The sequence below is a fragment of the Babylonia areolata genome, chromosome 1 (assembly GCF_041734735.1).
Source record: "Babylonia areolata isolate BAREFJ2019XMU chromosome 1, ASM4173473v1, whole genome shotgun sequence".
Lineage (NCBI taxonomy): Eukaryota > Metazoa > Mollusca > Gastropoda > Neogastropoda > Buccinidae > Babylonia > Babylonia areolata.
This window is the reverse complement of record NC_134876.1, coordinates 19503769-19520099: the sequence shown is the minus strand read 5'-3', so window position 1 is coordinate 19520099 and position 16331 is coordinate 19503769. Positions and strand designations below refer to the sequence as shown.

The 16331-nt window shown below is 43.1% G+C and overlaps 1 protein-coding gene across 1 annotated transcript; it reads left to right on the top strand.

Annotated features, from left to right (window-relative positions):
• The first annotated feature begins 4473 nt into the window (after positions 1 to 4473).
• LOC143291463 (uncharacterized) lies at positions 4474 to 15287 on the top strand. The gene is made up of 4 exons (XM_076601335.1): positions 4474 to 4669; positions 7757 to 7862; positions 10804 to 10913; positions 13625 to 15287. Exons 1-4 carry the CDS (start codon positions 4630 to 4632, stop codon positions 13717 to 13719), a joined length of 351 nt encoding a protein of 116 aa, XP_076457450.1. The 5' UTR covers positions 4474 to 4629; the 3' UTR covers positions 13720 to 15287.
• The last annotated feature ends 1044 nt before the right edge of the window (positions 15288 to 16331 follow it).

Below are 16331 nucleotides of genomic sequence, written 5' to 3'. Positions count from 1 at the left end.
GGAACATTGTGTTCGTGGACCGCCTTGTTGAAAGATTGTAGTTCGTAGAGACGCGTGCCAACGCGCAATCGTGTTTTCGACCCCCTCCCTCCCCCCCCTCCCCCATCCCTCGCCTTTCCCCCCCACCTACCCACCCACGCATACACACCCTTCCATCCCCAATCCACCCCCCCTCCACCCCACCCCACGCCCGCCCCATCACTCCCATCACCCCCCCCACACACACACACACACACACACACACAGAAACGCACGCGTACATAATGAGTGTCCATACGTAGACGCACTCTTTCAGCAAACGTGAACCAGTAAAAAGGGAAAGTGTGTGTGTGTTTGTTTGTGTGTGTGTGTGTGTGTGTGTGTGTGTGTGTGTGTGTGTGGTGTGTGTGCGTGTGTGTACAGTAACGGACGCGTACTTTTGGCGCACCAAAACTGACAATCGGCGACACTGAAATTAGCGTCAGTTCTTTAAAACATTATCGAGTGCTTCCGATACGAGCTTCTGAATGAACTGCTTTCGAACTGTTCACTTAAAGCTTGATAATTAATTGAAATTCATCGCAAAATGCCTTGCTGCCCCGAGATTATAGAAATACCTCCATTTCATTTCAGTGGTTTTATTCACTGACCGTGTGTGTGTATGTGTGAGTGCGGCGTGAGTGTGTGTGTGTGTGTGTGTGTGTGTGTGTGTGTGTGTGTGTGTGTGTGTGTGTGTGTGTGTGTGTGTGTGTGTGTGTGTGTGTGTGTGTGTGTGTGTTGCGGATCTTCAGGACAGGATTTTCCTGAGCAAATTAGAGAGGAAAACAGAGAAATAGAGACAGAGAATGTTTGAATGTCTGAATCTCCTCTCCCGCCTCCAAAAAAGTGTCAAAATTTCTATGACTCAGTGTGTCAGTATCGGCCTCTGCTCACGGTCGGAAGAAGAGAATGTTTAAGATAGGGTGAGTGATGATGTCACGTGTGTGTGTGTGTGTGTGTGTGTGTGTGTGTGTGTGTGTGTGTGTGTGTGTGTGTGTGTGTGTGTGTGTGTGTGTGTGTGTGTGGATAGATAGATAGATAGAGGTAATTTTTTTTTTATACAAACCGTCCAGGTAATCTGCACTCTTTCTGTCATAATTCGTGACTGGTCCTGAAATGCAATTTTGATAACTGTACCGTATCATACTTTTGGTAAAACAGGTGGTCATATTTTACAGATTGTGTTAAAACACTGTAAAGCAATTCACTGTGATTGTTTTCCTTCGGATGAACTTGCTTACTGACTTGGTTTGGCTTGGTTCAGTTTGGTTCAGTTTGGCGTGGCTGGGATTGGTGTGGTTTTGTGTGACTTGGTTTGGTTTGGTTTGATTTGATTTGATTTGGTGTAGCTAAGTTTGGCTTGGTTTGGTTTGTATGTTTTTGTTTAGCTTTATGTTGCTTGCTTTGGTTTGTTTTGGCTTTGTTTAGTGTGGTTTGGTTTGGTTTGGTGTGATCAGTGTGGTTTGGTTTGGTGTGGTTTGGTTTGGTTTGGTGTGGTGTGGTTTGGTTTGGTGTGGTGTGGTTTGGTGTGGTGTGATGTGGTCTGATTTGGTTGGTGTGGTTTGGTTTGGTTTGGTGTGGTTTGGTTTGGTTTGGTGTGGTGTGGTGTGGTTTGGTTTGGTGTGGTGTGGTGTGGTGTGATGTGGTCTGATTTGGTTGGTGTGGTGTGGTTTGGTTTGGTTTGGTGTGGTTTGGTTTGGTTTGGTTGGTGTGGTTTGGTGTGGTGTGGTGTGATGTGGTCTGATTTGGTTGGTGTGGTTTGGTGTGGTTTGGTTTGGTGTGGTGTGGTTTGGTTTGGTGTGGTGTGGTGTGGTTTGGTTTGGTTTGGTGTGGTGTGGTGTGGTGTGGTTTAGTGTGGTGTGGTTTGGTGTGGTGTGGTTTGGTTTGGTGTGGTGTGGTGTGTTGTGGTTTGGTGTGGTTTGGTGTGGTGTGGTGTGGTTTGGTTTGGTTTGGTTTGATCAGTGTGGTTTGGTTTGGTGTGGTTTGGTTTGGTTTGGTGTGGTGTGGTTTGGTTTGGTGTGGTGTGGTGTGGTGTGGTGTGATGTGGTCTGATTTGGTTGGTGTGGTTTGGTTTGGTTTGGTGTGGTTTGGTTTGGTTTGGTGTGGTGTGGTGTGGTTTGGTTTGGTGTGGTGTGGTGTGGTGTGATGTGGTCTGATTTGGTTGGTGTGGTGTGGTTTGGTTTGGTTTGGTGTGGTTTGGTTTGGTTTGGTTGGTGTGGTTTGGTGTGGTGTGGTGTGGTTTGGTGTGGTGTGGTGTGGTGTGATGTGGTCTGATTTGGTTGGTGTGGTTTGGTGTGGTTTGGTTTGGTGTGGTGTGGTTTGGTTTGGTGTGGTGTGGTTTGGTGTGGTTTGGTTTGGTGTGGTGTGGTTTGGTGTGGTTTGGTTTGGTGTGGTGTGGTTTGGTGTGGTTTGGTTTGGTGTGGTGTGGTGTGGTTTGGTGTGATGTGGTTTGGTGTGGTGTGGTTTGGCATGGTGTGGTGTGCATGTGGTGTGGTTTGGTTTGGTCTGGTTTGGTTTGGTGTGGTGTGGTTTGGTTTGGTGTGGTGTGGTGTGGTTTGGTGTGATGTGGTTTGGTGTGGTGTGGTTTGGCATGGTGTGGTGTGGTGTGGTTTGGTGTGGTCTGGTTTGGTTTAGTGGATGTGGTTTGGTGTGGTGTGGTTTGGCATGGTGTGGTTTGGTGTGGTGTGGTTTGGTGTGGTGTGGTGTGGTGTGGTTTGGTGTGGTGTGGTGTGGTGTGGTTTAGTGTGGTGTGGTTTGGTGTGGTGTGGTTTGGTTTGGTGTGGTGTGGTGTGTTGTGGTTTGGTGTGGTTTGGTGTGGTGTGGTGTGGTTTGGTTTGGTTTGGTGTGGTGTGGTGTGTTGTGGTTTGGTGTGTTGTGGTTTGGTTTGGTGTGGTTTGGTGTGGTTTGGTTTGGTTTGGTGTGGTGTGGTGTGTTGTGGTTTGGTGTGGTGTGGTTTGGTGTGGTGTGGTGTGGTGTGGTGTGGTGTGGTGTGGTGTGGTTTGGTTTGGTGTGGTGTGGTTTGGTGTGGTTTGGTTTGGTTTGGTGTGGTTTGGTGTGGTCTGGTTTGGTTTGGTGTGATGTGGTTTGGTGTGATGTGGTTTGGCATGGTGTGGTGTGGTGTGGTTTTGTTTGGTGTGGTGTGGTGTGGTTTGGTGTGGTGTGGTTTGGTGTGGTTTGGTTTGGTGTGCATGTGGTGTGGTTTGGTGTGGTTTGGTGTGGTGTGGTTTGGTCTGGTTTGGTGTGGTGTGGTTTGGTGTGGTGTGGTGTGTTGTGGTTTGGTGTGGTGTGGTTTGGTTTGGTGTGGTGTGGTTTGGTTTGGTGTGGTGTGGTGTGGTTTGGTTTGGTGTGCGTGTGGTGTGGTTTTGTTTTGTTTGGTGTGGTTTGGTTTGGTTTGGTTTGGTGTGATGTGGTTTGGTGTGATGTGGTTTGGCATGGTGTGGTGTGGTGTGGTTTGGTGTGGTGTGGTTTGGTGTGGTTTGGTGTGGTGTGGTTTGGTGTGGTGTGGTGTGGTTTGGTTTGGTGTGGTGTGGTGTGGTTTGGTGTGGTGTGGTTTGGTGTGGTTTGGTTTGGTGTGCATGTGGTGTGGTTTGGTTTGGTTTGGTGTGGTTTGGTGTGGTCTGGTTTGGTTTGGTGTGGTTTGGTGTGGTCTGGTTTGGTTTGGTGTGATGTGGTTTGGTGTGATGTGGTTTGGCATGGTGTGGTGTGGTGTGGTTTGGTGTGGTCTGGTTTGGTTTGGTGTGATGTGGTTTGGTGTGGTGTGGTTTGGCATGGTGTGGTTTGGTGTGGTTTGGTGTGGTTTGGTGTGGTGTGGTGTGGTGTGGTTTGGTGTGGTGTGGTTTGGTGTGGTGTGGTGTGGTGTGGTTTTGTGTGGTGTGGTTTGGTGTGGTGTGGTGTGGTGTGGTTTGGTTTGGTGTGGTGTGGTTTGGTGTGGTGTGGTGTGGTGTGGTTTGGTGTGGTGTGGTGTGGTGTGGTTTGGTGTGGTGTGGTTTGGTGTGGTGTGGTTTGGTGTGGTTTGGTGTGGTGTGGTGTGGTTTGGTGTGGTGTGGTTTGGTGTGGTTTGGTGTGGTGTGGTTTGGTGTGGTGTGGTGGAAATAAAAGCAAAAGGGAAGGAAAAAGAAAAAGGGGGTCTGGGAGCGATATATGCATGCTGAAAGAGCGAGAGAGACAGACAGACAGACAGACAGACAAACCGAGATGGAGACAGAGAGGGACACACAGAGAGAAAATGGTAGACAGACAGACAGACAGAGAAAGACAGGGAAAGAGGCAGCAGGCAGGCAGACAGGGAGACAGACAGAAAGAGAGAGAAAAACAGAGAGAGACAGAGAAAGAGAGACGGTGGTGAAGTTTATAGAAGTTGATTTTCGCAAAACGAAACAACTAAAAGTTCATGTGGTATAACCATGCTGTATTGTATTGCACTTTATCACATTTCCTTTTCCACGAACAATATGAAGTTGACACTTTCCTCACAGCTGAATCACAGGTCGTGCAACAGTTGTTCCTCACGGTTGTTGCCATCGTCAAAGTTGTATCAAGACTCCGATGAGCACAGCAGTTGAAAGGTGACAAGAGTGGTGTTCTGAGTGTTGGAGAAAGGAAACCCGAGCCATGAAACTTTGTTGTGTTTTCTTCCTAATTATGGCGCTGGGTGAGTCAGTGTGAAGTATGATATATATATCATTATGTATGTCTGGTCTATCTCTGTCTGTCTGCTCTTCTCTCTCTCTCTCTCTCTGTCTCTCTCTCTCTCTCTCTGTCTCTGTCGCTCTCTCTCTCTCTCTCCCCCCCCTCTCTCCCTCTCTCTCATTAATGTTTTCGTGTATGTGTACATCCATTGAAATGGGCCTTTGGCCTGATCAGTTACTCGTTCAGACTCGGCCTTACTCTCTCTCTCTCTCTCTCTCTCTCTCTCTCTCTTCATTTCTCTCTCCTCTCACTCTTCTGTAGTTATATAGCTATACATAGTGTTGTAAATGTCAAATGATTATTTGTTCACGTAATTCTTGTAAGGAACTGAAAGAGAGAGAGAGAGAGAGAGAGAGAGAGAGAGAGAGAGAGAGCTGACTACACTTGACAAATTGTATTTTTTAAGGGAAATAGAGAAAGCAAGACAATGCGGTTTTTCATCCAGCCCTCAAAAAGGAAACAATAAAAGAAGGAAAAAAAAAGGAAAAAAAGAAGAGGGGGTGGGGGCTGGAGTTGAGGGCGGCATTGTCATATCAACACAGCATGCACTTCGTAAAGCATGGCTACACAGTGGCTAGCTAGCCGTAGAGCTAGATGTGGCAAGCGAAGGAGAGAAATCGTGCAGGAAACCGAGTATTACTCTGTGGCCGACCCAGTGTTGATTTCCCAAAGAATCCGTCGTCCATGAAAGCCAGGGAGGGGTGGAGAGCGATGAAGGGGGGCGAGGGGGGTAGTGGGGGAGGGTTGGGGGGGGGGGGGGGTAAGGTGGGGTGTCAGTTTCGTGCGATCGTATCTGGCCGGTGTGGTTTTAGCCAAGCATGCACACAACAAAACAGGCGATCGGCTGAACAGGCGAATTGTGAACGGTACTCTCTTTTCTGCACTGTGTGTTGGTCGCTGTTTACCTTTTTGATATTGTTTTAATTAATGTGAGCATGAGATGAGCAGGCATGGCACCGGCAGGTGTGGCAGTGGAAGGAGGTGTGTGTGTGTCTGTGTGTGTCTGTGTCTGTGTGTGTGTGTGTCTGTGTGTCTGCGTCTGTGTGTGTGTGCTCGCGTGCGCGCGTGTGTGTGTGCGAATAAATGAAAGGGATACAGACAAAGATTTTTTTTAAGAATATACAAAGAAAGAATTAATATGAACAGTTCAATAAAGATCTCGTACACGTTAAAATAAAACATCAATGAACACATAAAAAACAAGAGAGGCAAGGCCTTCAAGACTCACTTGTGATACACTTTTTAAAAAAATCCAAGCTTTTTATGTATTGAGTATAATTTCAAAATGTAATGTTTAAGATGAGAAAGATCAGGTTAAAGCAAATTAAGTCCCCTAGCATTAATTAGAGTAATTTCCCTTTTTTACCATCTGCACCAAAACGTTTGCAAAATAAATAAAACTTCCATGCTTAGCAAAAGAAGTTCCTGTTTGAACAAAAAATGATAATAATGACTGTTCTTGTTGTTGGGTCAGAATATTAGATCAAAGTGCCAAGTTTAGAGAATACAAAAAATATAAATATAACAGTAAATGCAGTTTGCATATAATTAGGCTTCATTTTTGACTCACTTGTGTAAACAAAGTGAGTCTATGTTTTAACCCGGTGTTCGGTTGTCTGTGTGTGTGTGTGTGTGTGTGTGTGTGTGGTAAACTTTAACATTGACATTTTCTCTGCAACTACTTTGTCAGTTGACACCAAATTTGGCATAAAAATAGGAAAAATCCAGTTCTTTCCAGTCATCTTGTTTAAAACAATATTGCGCTTCCGGGATTGGCACAAAAAAAATAAAGAATGAAGCCTAATTATATGCAAACTGCATTTACTGTTATATTTATGTTTTTTGTATTCTCTAAACTTGGCACTTTGATCTGATATTCTGACCCAACAGCTAGAGCAGTCATTATTATCATTTTTTGTTCAAACAGGAAGTTCTTTTACTAAGCATGGAATTTTTATTTATTTTGCAAACGTTTTGGTGCAGTTAGTAAAAAGGGGAAATTACTCTGTAATGCTAGTGGAGTTAATTTGCTTTAAACTGATCTTTATCATCTTAAACATTACATTTTGAAACAAGAGAGGCAAGGCCTTCAAGACTCACTTGTGATGCACTTTTTTTTTAAATCCAAGCTTTTTATGTATTGAGTATAATTTCAAAATGTAATGTTTAAGATGAGAAAGATCAGTTTAAAGCAAAGTAAGTTCCCAGCAGAGTAATTTCTCTTGTTCTGCTATCTTCACCAAAACGTTTGCAATAAATAAAACTTCCATGCTCAGCAAAAGAAGTTCCTGTTTGAACAAAAAAATGATGATAATGACAGATTCTTTGTCAATATCAGATCAAAATGCCAAGTTTAGAGAATACAAAAAATATAAATATAACAGTAAATGCATTATACTCACTACATAAAAACTTGGATTTTGTTTAAAGTGTATCACAAGTGAGTCTTGAAGGCCTTGCCTTTCTTGTTTTTATTTTTTTGTGCCCATCCCAGAGGTGCAATATTGTTTTAAACAAGATGACTGGAAAGAACTGCGAAAGCTAAACCGGGATGTACATTATTTGTGTCTTGAAAAAAAAAAAGAAAAAAAAGAAAAGAATAGTATTCGCAGAAGACAAAGAAGGTGGAGGGGGTGGGGTGGTGGTGAGAGGGGTTGGGGGCGTGGGGGCTGGGGGGGGGGGGGAGGGGCGAGAATGAGAAGAAGAATAAGAAGGACAAACTTGGATGTATATCATTTGTGAACAAGAAAAAATAATAGTACTCGTAGAAGAAGGAGGAGGAGGAGAAAAAGGAGGAGGAGAAGAAGAAGAATGAGGAGGAGAAGAAGGAGGAGGAGGGATAGGGAGAAGGAGGAGGAGGAGAAGGAGGAGGAGGAGAAGGAGAAGAAGGAGGAGGAGGGATAGGGAGAAGGAGGAGGAGGAGAAGAAGAAGGAGGAGGAGGAGAAGAAGAAGGAGGAGGAGGAGGAGGAGGAGGAGAAGGAGGAGGAGAAGAAGATGAAGGAGGGTCAGAAGAATGACAAACCAGAAAGTGTATCATTTCTTTCACAGCTCACACAGTGACTGCCGATTGTGACGGCGTGGACCTGGCTTCCTGTTTCGCGACCTTCGCTAAAAACTCCCTGTTCAACACTCGGTCCAAAGACCAGTTCTGCGGGTAAGAGGAAATTTTACGTTACAGATACCCCCCCCCCCCCCTTCCCCCTCCACACCCCGCATACCCCTCAAATCTCTCGTCTCTGCCTCTGTTTGACTGTCTGTCAGTCTGTCTGTCTCTTTCTCTCTTTGTCTCTGTCTCTGTCTCTCTGTCTGTCTGTCTGTCTCTCTCGCTGAGGTCGCGCGGGCGTTTGCCTGAGTATCTCACGGTCTTTGGGTTATGACTTTGTGTGTGTGTGTGTGTGTGTGTGTTGTGTGTGTGTGTGTGTGTGTGTGCGTGCGTGCGTGCGTGCGTGTGTGTGTGTGTGTGTGTGTGTGTGTCCGCGCGCGAGCGCGCGTATGTGTATGTCTATTTGCGTGTGTGTGTGTGTGTGTGTGTGTGTGCGCGGCACTGCGCTACGCTGTGGGCTACTGCTTCGGCGCACGCGTGAGTCAGAATGGATCGGAGCTAGAATCATTATTTCCTGGGTAATAAACTGGCATTGCACCGTGTATACACACCCGCTATGATTATGGTCGTAAATGCAGTCGTAGTATTGTGTTAATACTGCGTTGCCTTTTTTCTTATAAAAGTCTCCTAACCTGGGTAGAGCTGACTGTCAGCTGCATTTAGACCTCATCATTCGTATCCTGTGTCATTTAGTCCACCAGTTAATTATGCGAGGCTCCGACATTTCACTCTTGTGGGTTCCTGGACATTCTAACCTTCGTGGCAACGAAATGGCCGACTTTTGTGCCAAGGAAGCGGCATCGAACAATTCAGTTTCAATCAGTCACAATATTCCTATTTCTGTTTCTGAAGCCTGTACTATTCTTTCAACATATATCTGGAATTTCAGACAGAAACAGTTCTTAGAAAACTCAAAAAAGAAGCTCTGGTGGGATCTCTCTCTTCCAGCAAGAAAAGGCACTAACCCCCCAGGATCAATTTCCACAAGAAACTTGACACACAGGCTAAGAACTAATGCATGGTTATGCAGATTTTTGAAACCGTCACCACTATGTATTTGTGGTAAGACCCTTGACATCCCACACTTTTTGCTAGAATGTCCAGATACACATTTACATTTCAAACCCCTTCAATATATGATTACATCCTTTAATCTTCCATTAGCCATGTCCAGCGTTTTTCACCCTAGCAAAGAAAATGGTTGGTCTCTGACAAAAACCGCAGTTGACCTAATTAAAAGCCATCCAATTGGTCGGTTTTTCTAATTTGTTTCATCCCCCTTCTGCTGCAGAGGTTCCCCTCTGTTTTTATTTAATCCAAAGTAGTGTTTCGTTTTGGGTGATAGCGTCAGATTCACTTGTAGAGCAAAGTTCCCATTATTCTAATTAGTGGAACTGTTCGACCCTAACATGTAATATGTCGTCTTGATTACATTACGAAACCTTAATTTGATGAGAAAGAGTGAGAGACAGTGTGAGTGTGTGTGTGTGTGTGTGTGTGTGTGTGTGTGTGTGTGTGTGTGTGTGTGTGTGTGAGTGAGTGGGCAGGGGAATGAGGTAGGGGAATTATAATGGGCGTTTGTGTGCATGCATGGATGTATGTAGAGAGAGGGTGGGGGAGAAACGTATGTGAGTATGTGTGTGCGTTAGAATATTTTTTGGAGATAATGATATTAGTGAAATTTGGTACCTTGATTTGTTGAATATGTTTGTTTGTTTGTTTGTTGTTGTTGTTGTTTTTTGTTTTTTAATTTTTTAAATCATACCTTCCTCAAATCAGAATTTCCTTGTGTTGCTCAGTTAATATTTTATTCAAATGGTTGCGAAAATGTCAGTACAACAAACAGTTAATCTGACAATAAATGGTTTCAGTCAGTCAGTGTCATTTAGTCAGGCGCGCGCGCGCCCGCACACACACACACACACACACACACACACACACACACAAATCCACACAAATCCACACACACATACACAAATCCACACACACGCATACATACATATATACACTGTATGTTGCATGTATACAATATCTGTGACATTGATATGGTTACTTATATAGCGCCAATCCTCGGTCGGAGTCCAAGCTCTAAGCGCTTTACAAACACGGAGTCAATTACACAACAGGCTGCCTACCTGGGTAGAGCCGACTGACGACTGCCATTGGGCGCTCATCATTCGTTTCCTGTGTCATTCAATCAGATTTCAGGCACGCACACCTACACACTCAGACAAACATGTAACATTTAACATTTTACGTGTATGACCGTTTTTGTTTATTTACCCCACCATGTAGGCAGCCATACTCCGTTTTTGGGGGTGTGCATGCTGTAGTATGTTCTTGTTTCCATAACCCACCGAACGCTGACATGGATTGCATGATCTTTAACGTGCGTATTTGATCTTCTGCGTGCGTATACACACGAAGGGGGTTCAGGCACTGGCAGGTCTGTACATATGTTGACCTGAGAGATCGGAAAAATCTCCACCCTTTACCCACCAGGCGCCACCGAGATTCGAACCCGGACCCTCAGATTGAAAGTCCAACGCTTTAACCACTCGGCTGACAGCTGGACCAGTGAAAGTGAGAGCTGTATGACCAATGGTTTCTCCAATGCAGTGGGAAGTCATTTACAGATTCGTCTTTTGTGAAGGACAATGACTCTCAAACTAAGAGGTAAGATTGCACTGGCTCTTAGTGATGCAACCTTGGGGAGCAAGTTGGCCTTTGGGAACCATCGCAACGCCGACTGTCTGATAGATTGATGATGTAACTTGGGCAAGACATTTGTCACAATAATTGACTGATTTAAACGAGACTTTCCTGGAAGTTGAAGTTTCTACATAGTTTAACCCTGTGACTGGAGAGGGGGGCCCTTCTCATGGGTCAGAGTCAAATTCTAGCCCAGATTGTCGGGACAGCAACTGCCTCCCACGGGTGTTCTGACTGTCATAGTCGGACACGACTGACTGTCAACGTGTCTGCCTTGCAGAGATCTGCAAACGGTGATACACTGTGTGAAGCGGGCGTGTGATAACCACATCCCTCAGTCCACTGTGGACCGAGTCATGGGACTTCTCAGGAGGAGCAACTTCGATTGTGGTACGTCTATACGTTTGTTGCCCACCACTCCCACCCCCACACACTGCATCCAGACCCGTGTCACCGTCCGTCCGTCTGTCTGTCTTTGTGTGTGTGTGTTGTGTAGCTCTCTCTCTCTCTCTGAAACGCCGAGGTTAACATTAGCCTACGGTTCCGAACAATTATTATTTGTAACTAATGTTATCCAGTGTGAGGCCTCACAAATAGTGTAAATAAATCAACACAGTTTTTTGACTCACTTATGTAAACAAAGTGAGTCTGTGTTTTAACCCGGTGTTCGGTTGTCTGTGTGTCTGTGTGTCCGTGGTAAACTTTAACATTGCCATTTTCTCTGCAAATACTTTGTCAGTTGACACCAAATTTGGCATAAAAATAGGAAAAATTCAGTTCTTTCTAGTCATCTTGTTTAAAACAATATTGCACTTCTGGGATGGGCACACACAAAATATATAAAAAGAAGCCAAATTATATGCAAACTGAATTTACTGTTTTGGGGTTGTGTGTTTTTTCTCTAAACTTGGCACTTTGATCTGATATTCTGACACAAGAGCAGTCATTTTTATCATTTTTTGTTGAAGCAGGAACTTCTTTTGCTAACCATGGAAGTTATACTTCCAGTGCATGTCTTTGCTGCAGATAGTAAAAAAAGGGAAATGAATCTGTAATTAATGCTAGGGGGGTTAATTTGCTTTAAACTGATCTTTCTCATCTTAAACATTACATTTTGAAATTTCACTCAATACATAAAAAGCTTGTGTGTTTTACTCTTAGTGTACAGGGCTTTCACTATGTTCATTCGCCCAAGTGGTCTTTTTCGGAAAATACTAACATCAATACTACGAGTGAACTATATAGATCTACTGGCTGAGCCCTGAAGGTCATGGGCACAAATCAGCTGCGTACACATATTTATACATATTCAAAGCGCGTGCTCATATTCCTTGCGAACGCGAAGTACGCCATTTTGTTTCAAGTTGTTGACCTGCCCTATATCCAATCGACAATACTCGATAACATGTGATGGAAAGTTGGAGAAGGAGACCGTTAAATATTTATTCAGAGAAAGATTTGTGAACGACTCATCACTTACTGGATTATGCCCCAATCTCCCATAAAATATCAACAAAATCAATCGGAATTCACAATTAAAAACAATAAACCATGACAGTTAATACCATTGATGAAACGTAAAACTTTCCAGTCTTGACTTTTCTCAAAATGAAGTCCTTTTCACTTCATCCGAAGTTTAGAAGTACTTGTACTTGGCTCTACATGTTATTATCGTGCTTTCATATCTGTGAAACTGTATGTTTGTTGCATATCTGCTATGTGTGTGTGTGTGTGTGCGTGTATGTGTGAACGTGTGTCTGCATGTTTAACATTTATTTGCTTATTTATCTCTTCTGTGTGTGTGTGTGTGTGTGTGTGTGTGTGTGTGTGCCTAGAGTTGACTTAATCAAGATTTTGCGCCTTTTAAATATTATCATTAGTAGTAGTAGTAATTTTATGTATTTATCTTTTTTTCTTAATTTTTTTAATATAATTTTTTTATGTTATTTTTACTTTATTTATTCTATTTATATTTATTGTAATTTTTATTATTTTTTTTACTTACTTTTATTTTGTCTTTATTTTTTTTAATTTTTGTTATTTTTACTTTATTTTATTTTATTTATTTTATTTTATTGTTATCTATTTTTTATTATCATTTCTTATTTATTTATTTATTTTATTTTATTTTATCTTATTATTTTATTTTTATTTTTCTCAAGGCCTGACTGAGTGCGTTGGGTTATGCTGCTGGTCAGGCATCTACTTGGCAGATGTGGTGTAGCGTATATGGATTTGACCGAACGCAGTGACGCCTCCTTGAGCTACTGATACTGATACTACTTCTACATGTTATTAGTTTAACAAAATACTCAATTTTCATATCAACTTAAAACTATAAAACTAGAATGAACATAAAAAGAAATTGAATCGACCCTGTCGAACATTCCCAGCAGGTGTAACTAAACTTGTACATCTATCTAGATCTAGCGAAAACGGCTAAATGTGATTGCGGCGATAGTCACGTCTCCTTTACCGCGGACTTAAAAAGAATTTTTAATTGTCCTTAAAGATTTTTTGAATGCCCCAAGATACACAAGAATAATATGGTTTAAACAGCGTTCTCACTGCAAATACCGCGATCGATTTATCGCCCTTTAAATTTTTGAACGTCAGTTAAGGAGCCACGATAGTGTACTGGGTAAGACAGTTTCTTCGCACCCGAACACGCAGGGTTCGAATCTGCCATTAAGACTTTTTTTCTTTTTTTCTTTTGTTTTAACCCGAAGCTTTATAATAACAAATACAGAACACATTTTAACAATTAGATTTTTTTTTTTTAATGTATCACAAGTGAGTCTTGAAGGCCTTGCCTCTTTTTTTTTTTTTTTTTTGTTTTGTTTGTTTGTTTTGTTTTGGTTTTTTTAAATACGGATATACTGTCTATCTATCTAGCTAGCTGTCTGTCTGCCTATATATCTATTTATCCACCTACCTACCTATGTATATATATAGGCTACCATTTATGTACCCATCTGTCCATATCTAGACATCCAATTAAATTATCTACATATGATCTATTTATATACCTTTCTACTTACATATCTATCTATCTATCTATGCACGATATACTGACGACGGTGTCCGTGTTCTGTGATCAGATACATCGGCCCTGAACGGGTCCAACACAGTGGGTGGTCTCCCCTGGTTCTGCCTGGTTGGTCTGGCTGCCCTGCTCCCGGCCGTCCTTCTGTGAACTGCCACGGGCCTCTTCACTCTGCCATCCATCCCTGTGAACTGCCACGGGCCTCTTCACTCTGCCATCCATCCCTGTGAACTGCCACGGGCCTCTTCACTCTGTCATCCTTCCATCCATCCATCCATCCCTGTGAACTGCCACGGGCCTCTTCACTCTGCCATCCATCCATTAATTAATTAATTCATTCATTCATTCATTCATTCATTCATCGCATCGTTCGTTTATTCTTTCTTGCTTTCTTTCGCTGCAGGATAAGCACGCCATGCGTCCTCGTAACGTCGAGATACACACACACACACACACACACACACACACACACACACACACACACACACACAGAGCCCAAGCCCACCCCACCCCACCCCACCCCACCCCACCCCAAAAAATGTGTGTATATCTATCTATTTATCTATTATATATATATATATATAGAGAGAGAGAGAGAGAGAGAGAGAGAGAGAGAGGCTAGTTGCTAAATGTGTGATGGCCCCACGGTCTACAAAACTACTTGATATCTTCTTTCTTTCTGTCTTTCTTTCATTCCCTTTTTTTTCCTTCACTGTTCTCCTGTCTGTCAGTTTCATGTGCGGATCCTCACGAAATGAGCCATACATATCGAAGCTCACGGATTCCTGATGACGTGAAGAGAACAAGAGGGTCATTCTCCCCTTTCTCAGTTTCAGTTTCAGTTTCACTTTCTCAAGGAGGCGTCACTGCGTTCGGACAAATCCATACACGCTACACCACATCTGTTGAGCAGATGCCTGACCAGCAGCATAACCCAACGCGCTTAGTCAGGCCTCGAGTGCATGCTTACATATTTGTGTACCTATGAAAGTGGATTTCATTTTACGTAATTTCGCCAGAGGACAACACTCTCGTTGCCATGGGTTATTTTTCAGTGCGCCAAGTGCGTGCTGCACACGGGACCTCGGTTTATCGTCTCATCCGAAAGACTAGACGCTCAGTTTGATTTTCCAGTCAAACTTAGGAGAAAGGGCGAGAGCGGGATTCGAACCCACACCCTCACTGACTCTCTGTATTGGCAGCTGAGCGTCTTAACCATTCTGCCACCTTCCACCCTTTCTCAGCACTGGACTATGTCACATGACATACTCTGTACTGCACTGTATTCTACTGTTACACTTGTCCTACACTACACCACACTACACTGCACTGGAGTAAATTGCACTGCACTTTACTCCACTGTACTCCATACACAAAACAACGAAACACCAAACTTCTGTATACAACACAATAACCGTAAAACGTACTAGTAAATATGACAAACAGTGCAGCGAGCACATTCAGTAACTCTACCACGATTTCAGTGAAACAATGTGACTGTTGTTGTTGTCATTGTTAGTGTATGCACCAAAAATATCATCTTTTACCTTTTATCTCTTTTTTTTTAATGCCATTGTGTTCAGACAAGCAAAATGGTGCTTCCATGCACATTCTGTACTGTTTTATGTGAAGGAAAAAAAACAACAACAAATATAGTGCTTTTAATGTAATCTTGTCTGCTGTCGTTCACTTCCCAAATAAAGACATACATCAAAATCTTCTGAGTCTTTTTGATTTGGTGAGAGTGGTACCCTTTCTGTAGAGTTTATTCGCTGTATTGGCAGTGAATAAGTGTTGGGGAGATAATATGAAGGTCGTGTGGGGGTTGGGAGTGTTTATGTGAGTGATTGTGTACCCTTGTCATCATAATGTGAATACCTGATTTTGGAGTGAATCTTGATATTTTGTTTTGATTGCGATGGGAGCTTGCGCAATGAACGGGATGGGGTGGGGGTGGAAGGGGAATGGAGATAGAGTGAGAAGGGGAGGAGGTCTATGAGGGGAAGGAACGGGGAGAGTGGTGGGTTGGGGGGGGGCGACGGGGAGGAGGGGAGGGGCATGGAGGAGTTTGTCGGTTGGAAATTGGAGGGGTGGATATCGTGGGGGTGGGTGGGTGGGTGGATTTTGTTTGATTTTACATAATTTATCTTACTCAGCTTCATTTCGTTGTTGTTGTGTTTTTTTGTTGTTGTTTTTGCTGGTTTGTTGGTTTTTGTTTGTTTGTCTTCTGTCGTTGTTGTTTTGTTTTTTTTGCATGCCAAACAATGAATTTCTGTACCTGTATCTAAACAATACACCAGTCTTCACTGTTCCAGGCCACACGCCTTTTTTGCAATCAGCTACCGAAACGCCGATGTGATCTATATTTGTTTGCTTCCTGATGCGCAGCATTCTTTGTCATAGAAGTAAGAACTACAAACCACACACAAAGCACCATCTTCCCTTAACAGAACAGCAGTTTCACCCACCTTGTCACTTCAGTGGTGATGCAATACAATACAATACAATACAATACAGCACAACACAATACATCAAAATACAATGCTGTTGTGTTTGTATGTGAAAATGAAATATGCGAATGAATGTGTGAATGCTTTCACTCAGTCACCACAATAACAGATACTCGATTGGACACAAAGTTGTGAGTTCAGCTTGTATTGTCGCCATGTTGTGGAGCCTCTCCTATTCTCGTACAAAACATCATTTTACCAAAACCCAATATCGGAAGACTAAGTAAGAGCAATGCTTATTACTATTATCAT

Coding starts and splice junctions, on each gene's coding strand:
- LOC143291463 (XM_076601335.1), top strand. CDS start 4,630: ATGAAACTTTGTTGTGTTTTCTTCCTAATTATGGCGCTGG. Junction 7,863..10,803: donor TCCAAAGACCAGTTCTGCGG/GTAAGAGGAAAT, acceptor TCTGCCTTGCAG/AGATCTGCAAACGGTGATAC. Junction 10,914..13,624: donor GAGGAGCAACTTCGATTGTG/GTACGTCTATAC, acceptor TTCTGTGATCAG/ATACATCGGCCCTGAACGGG.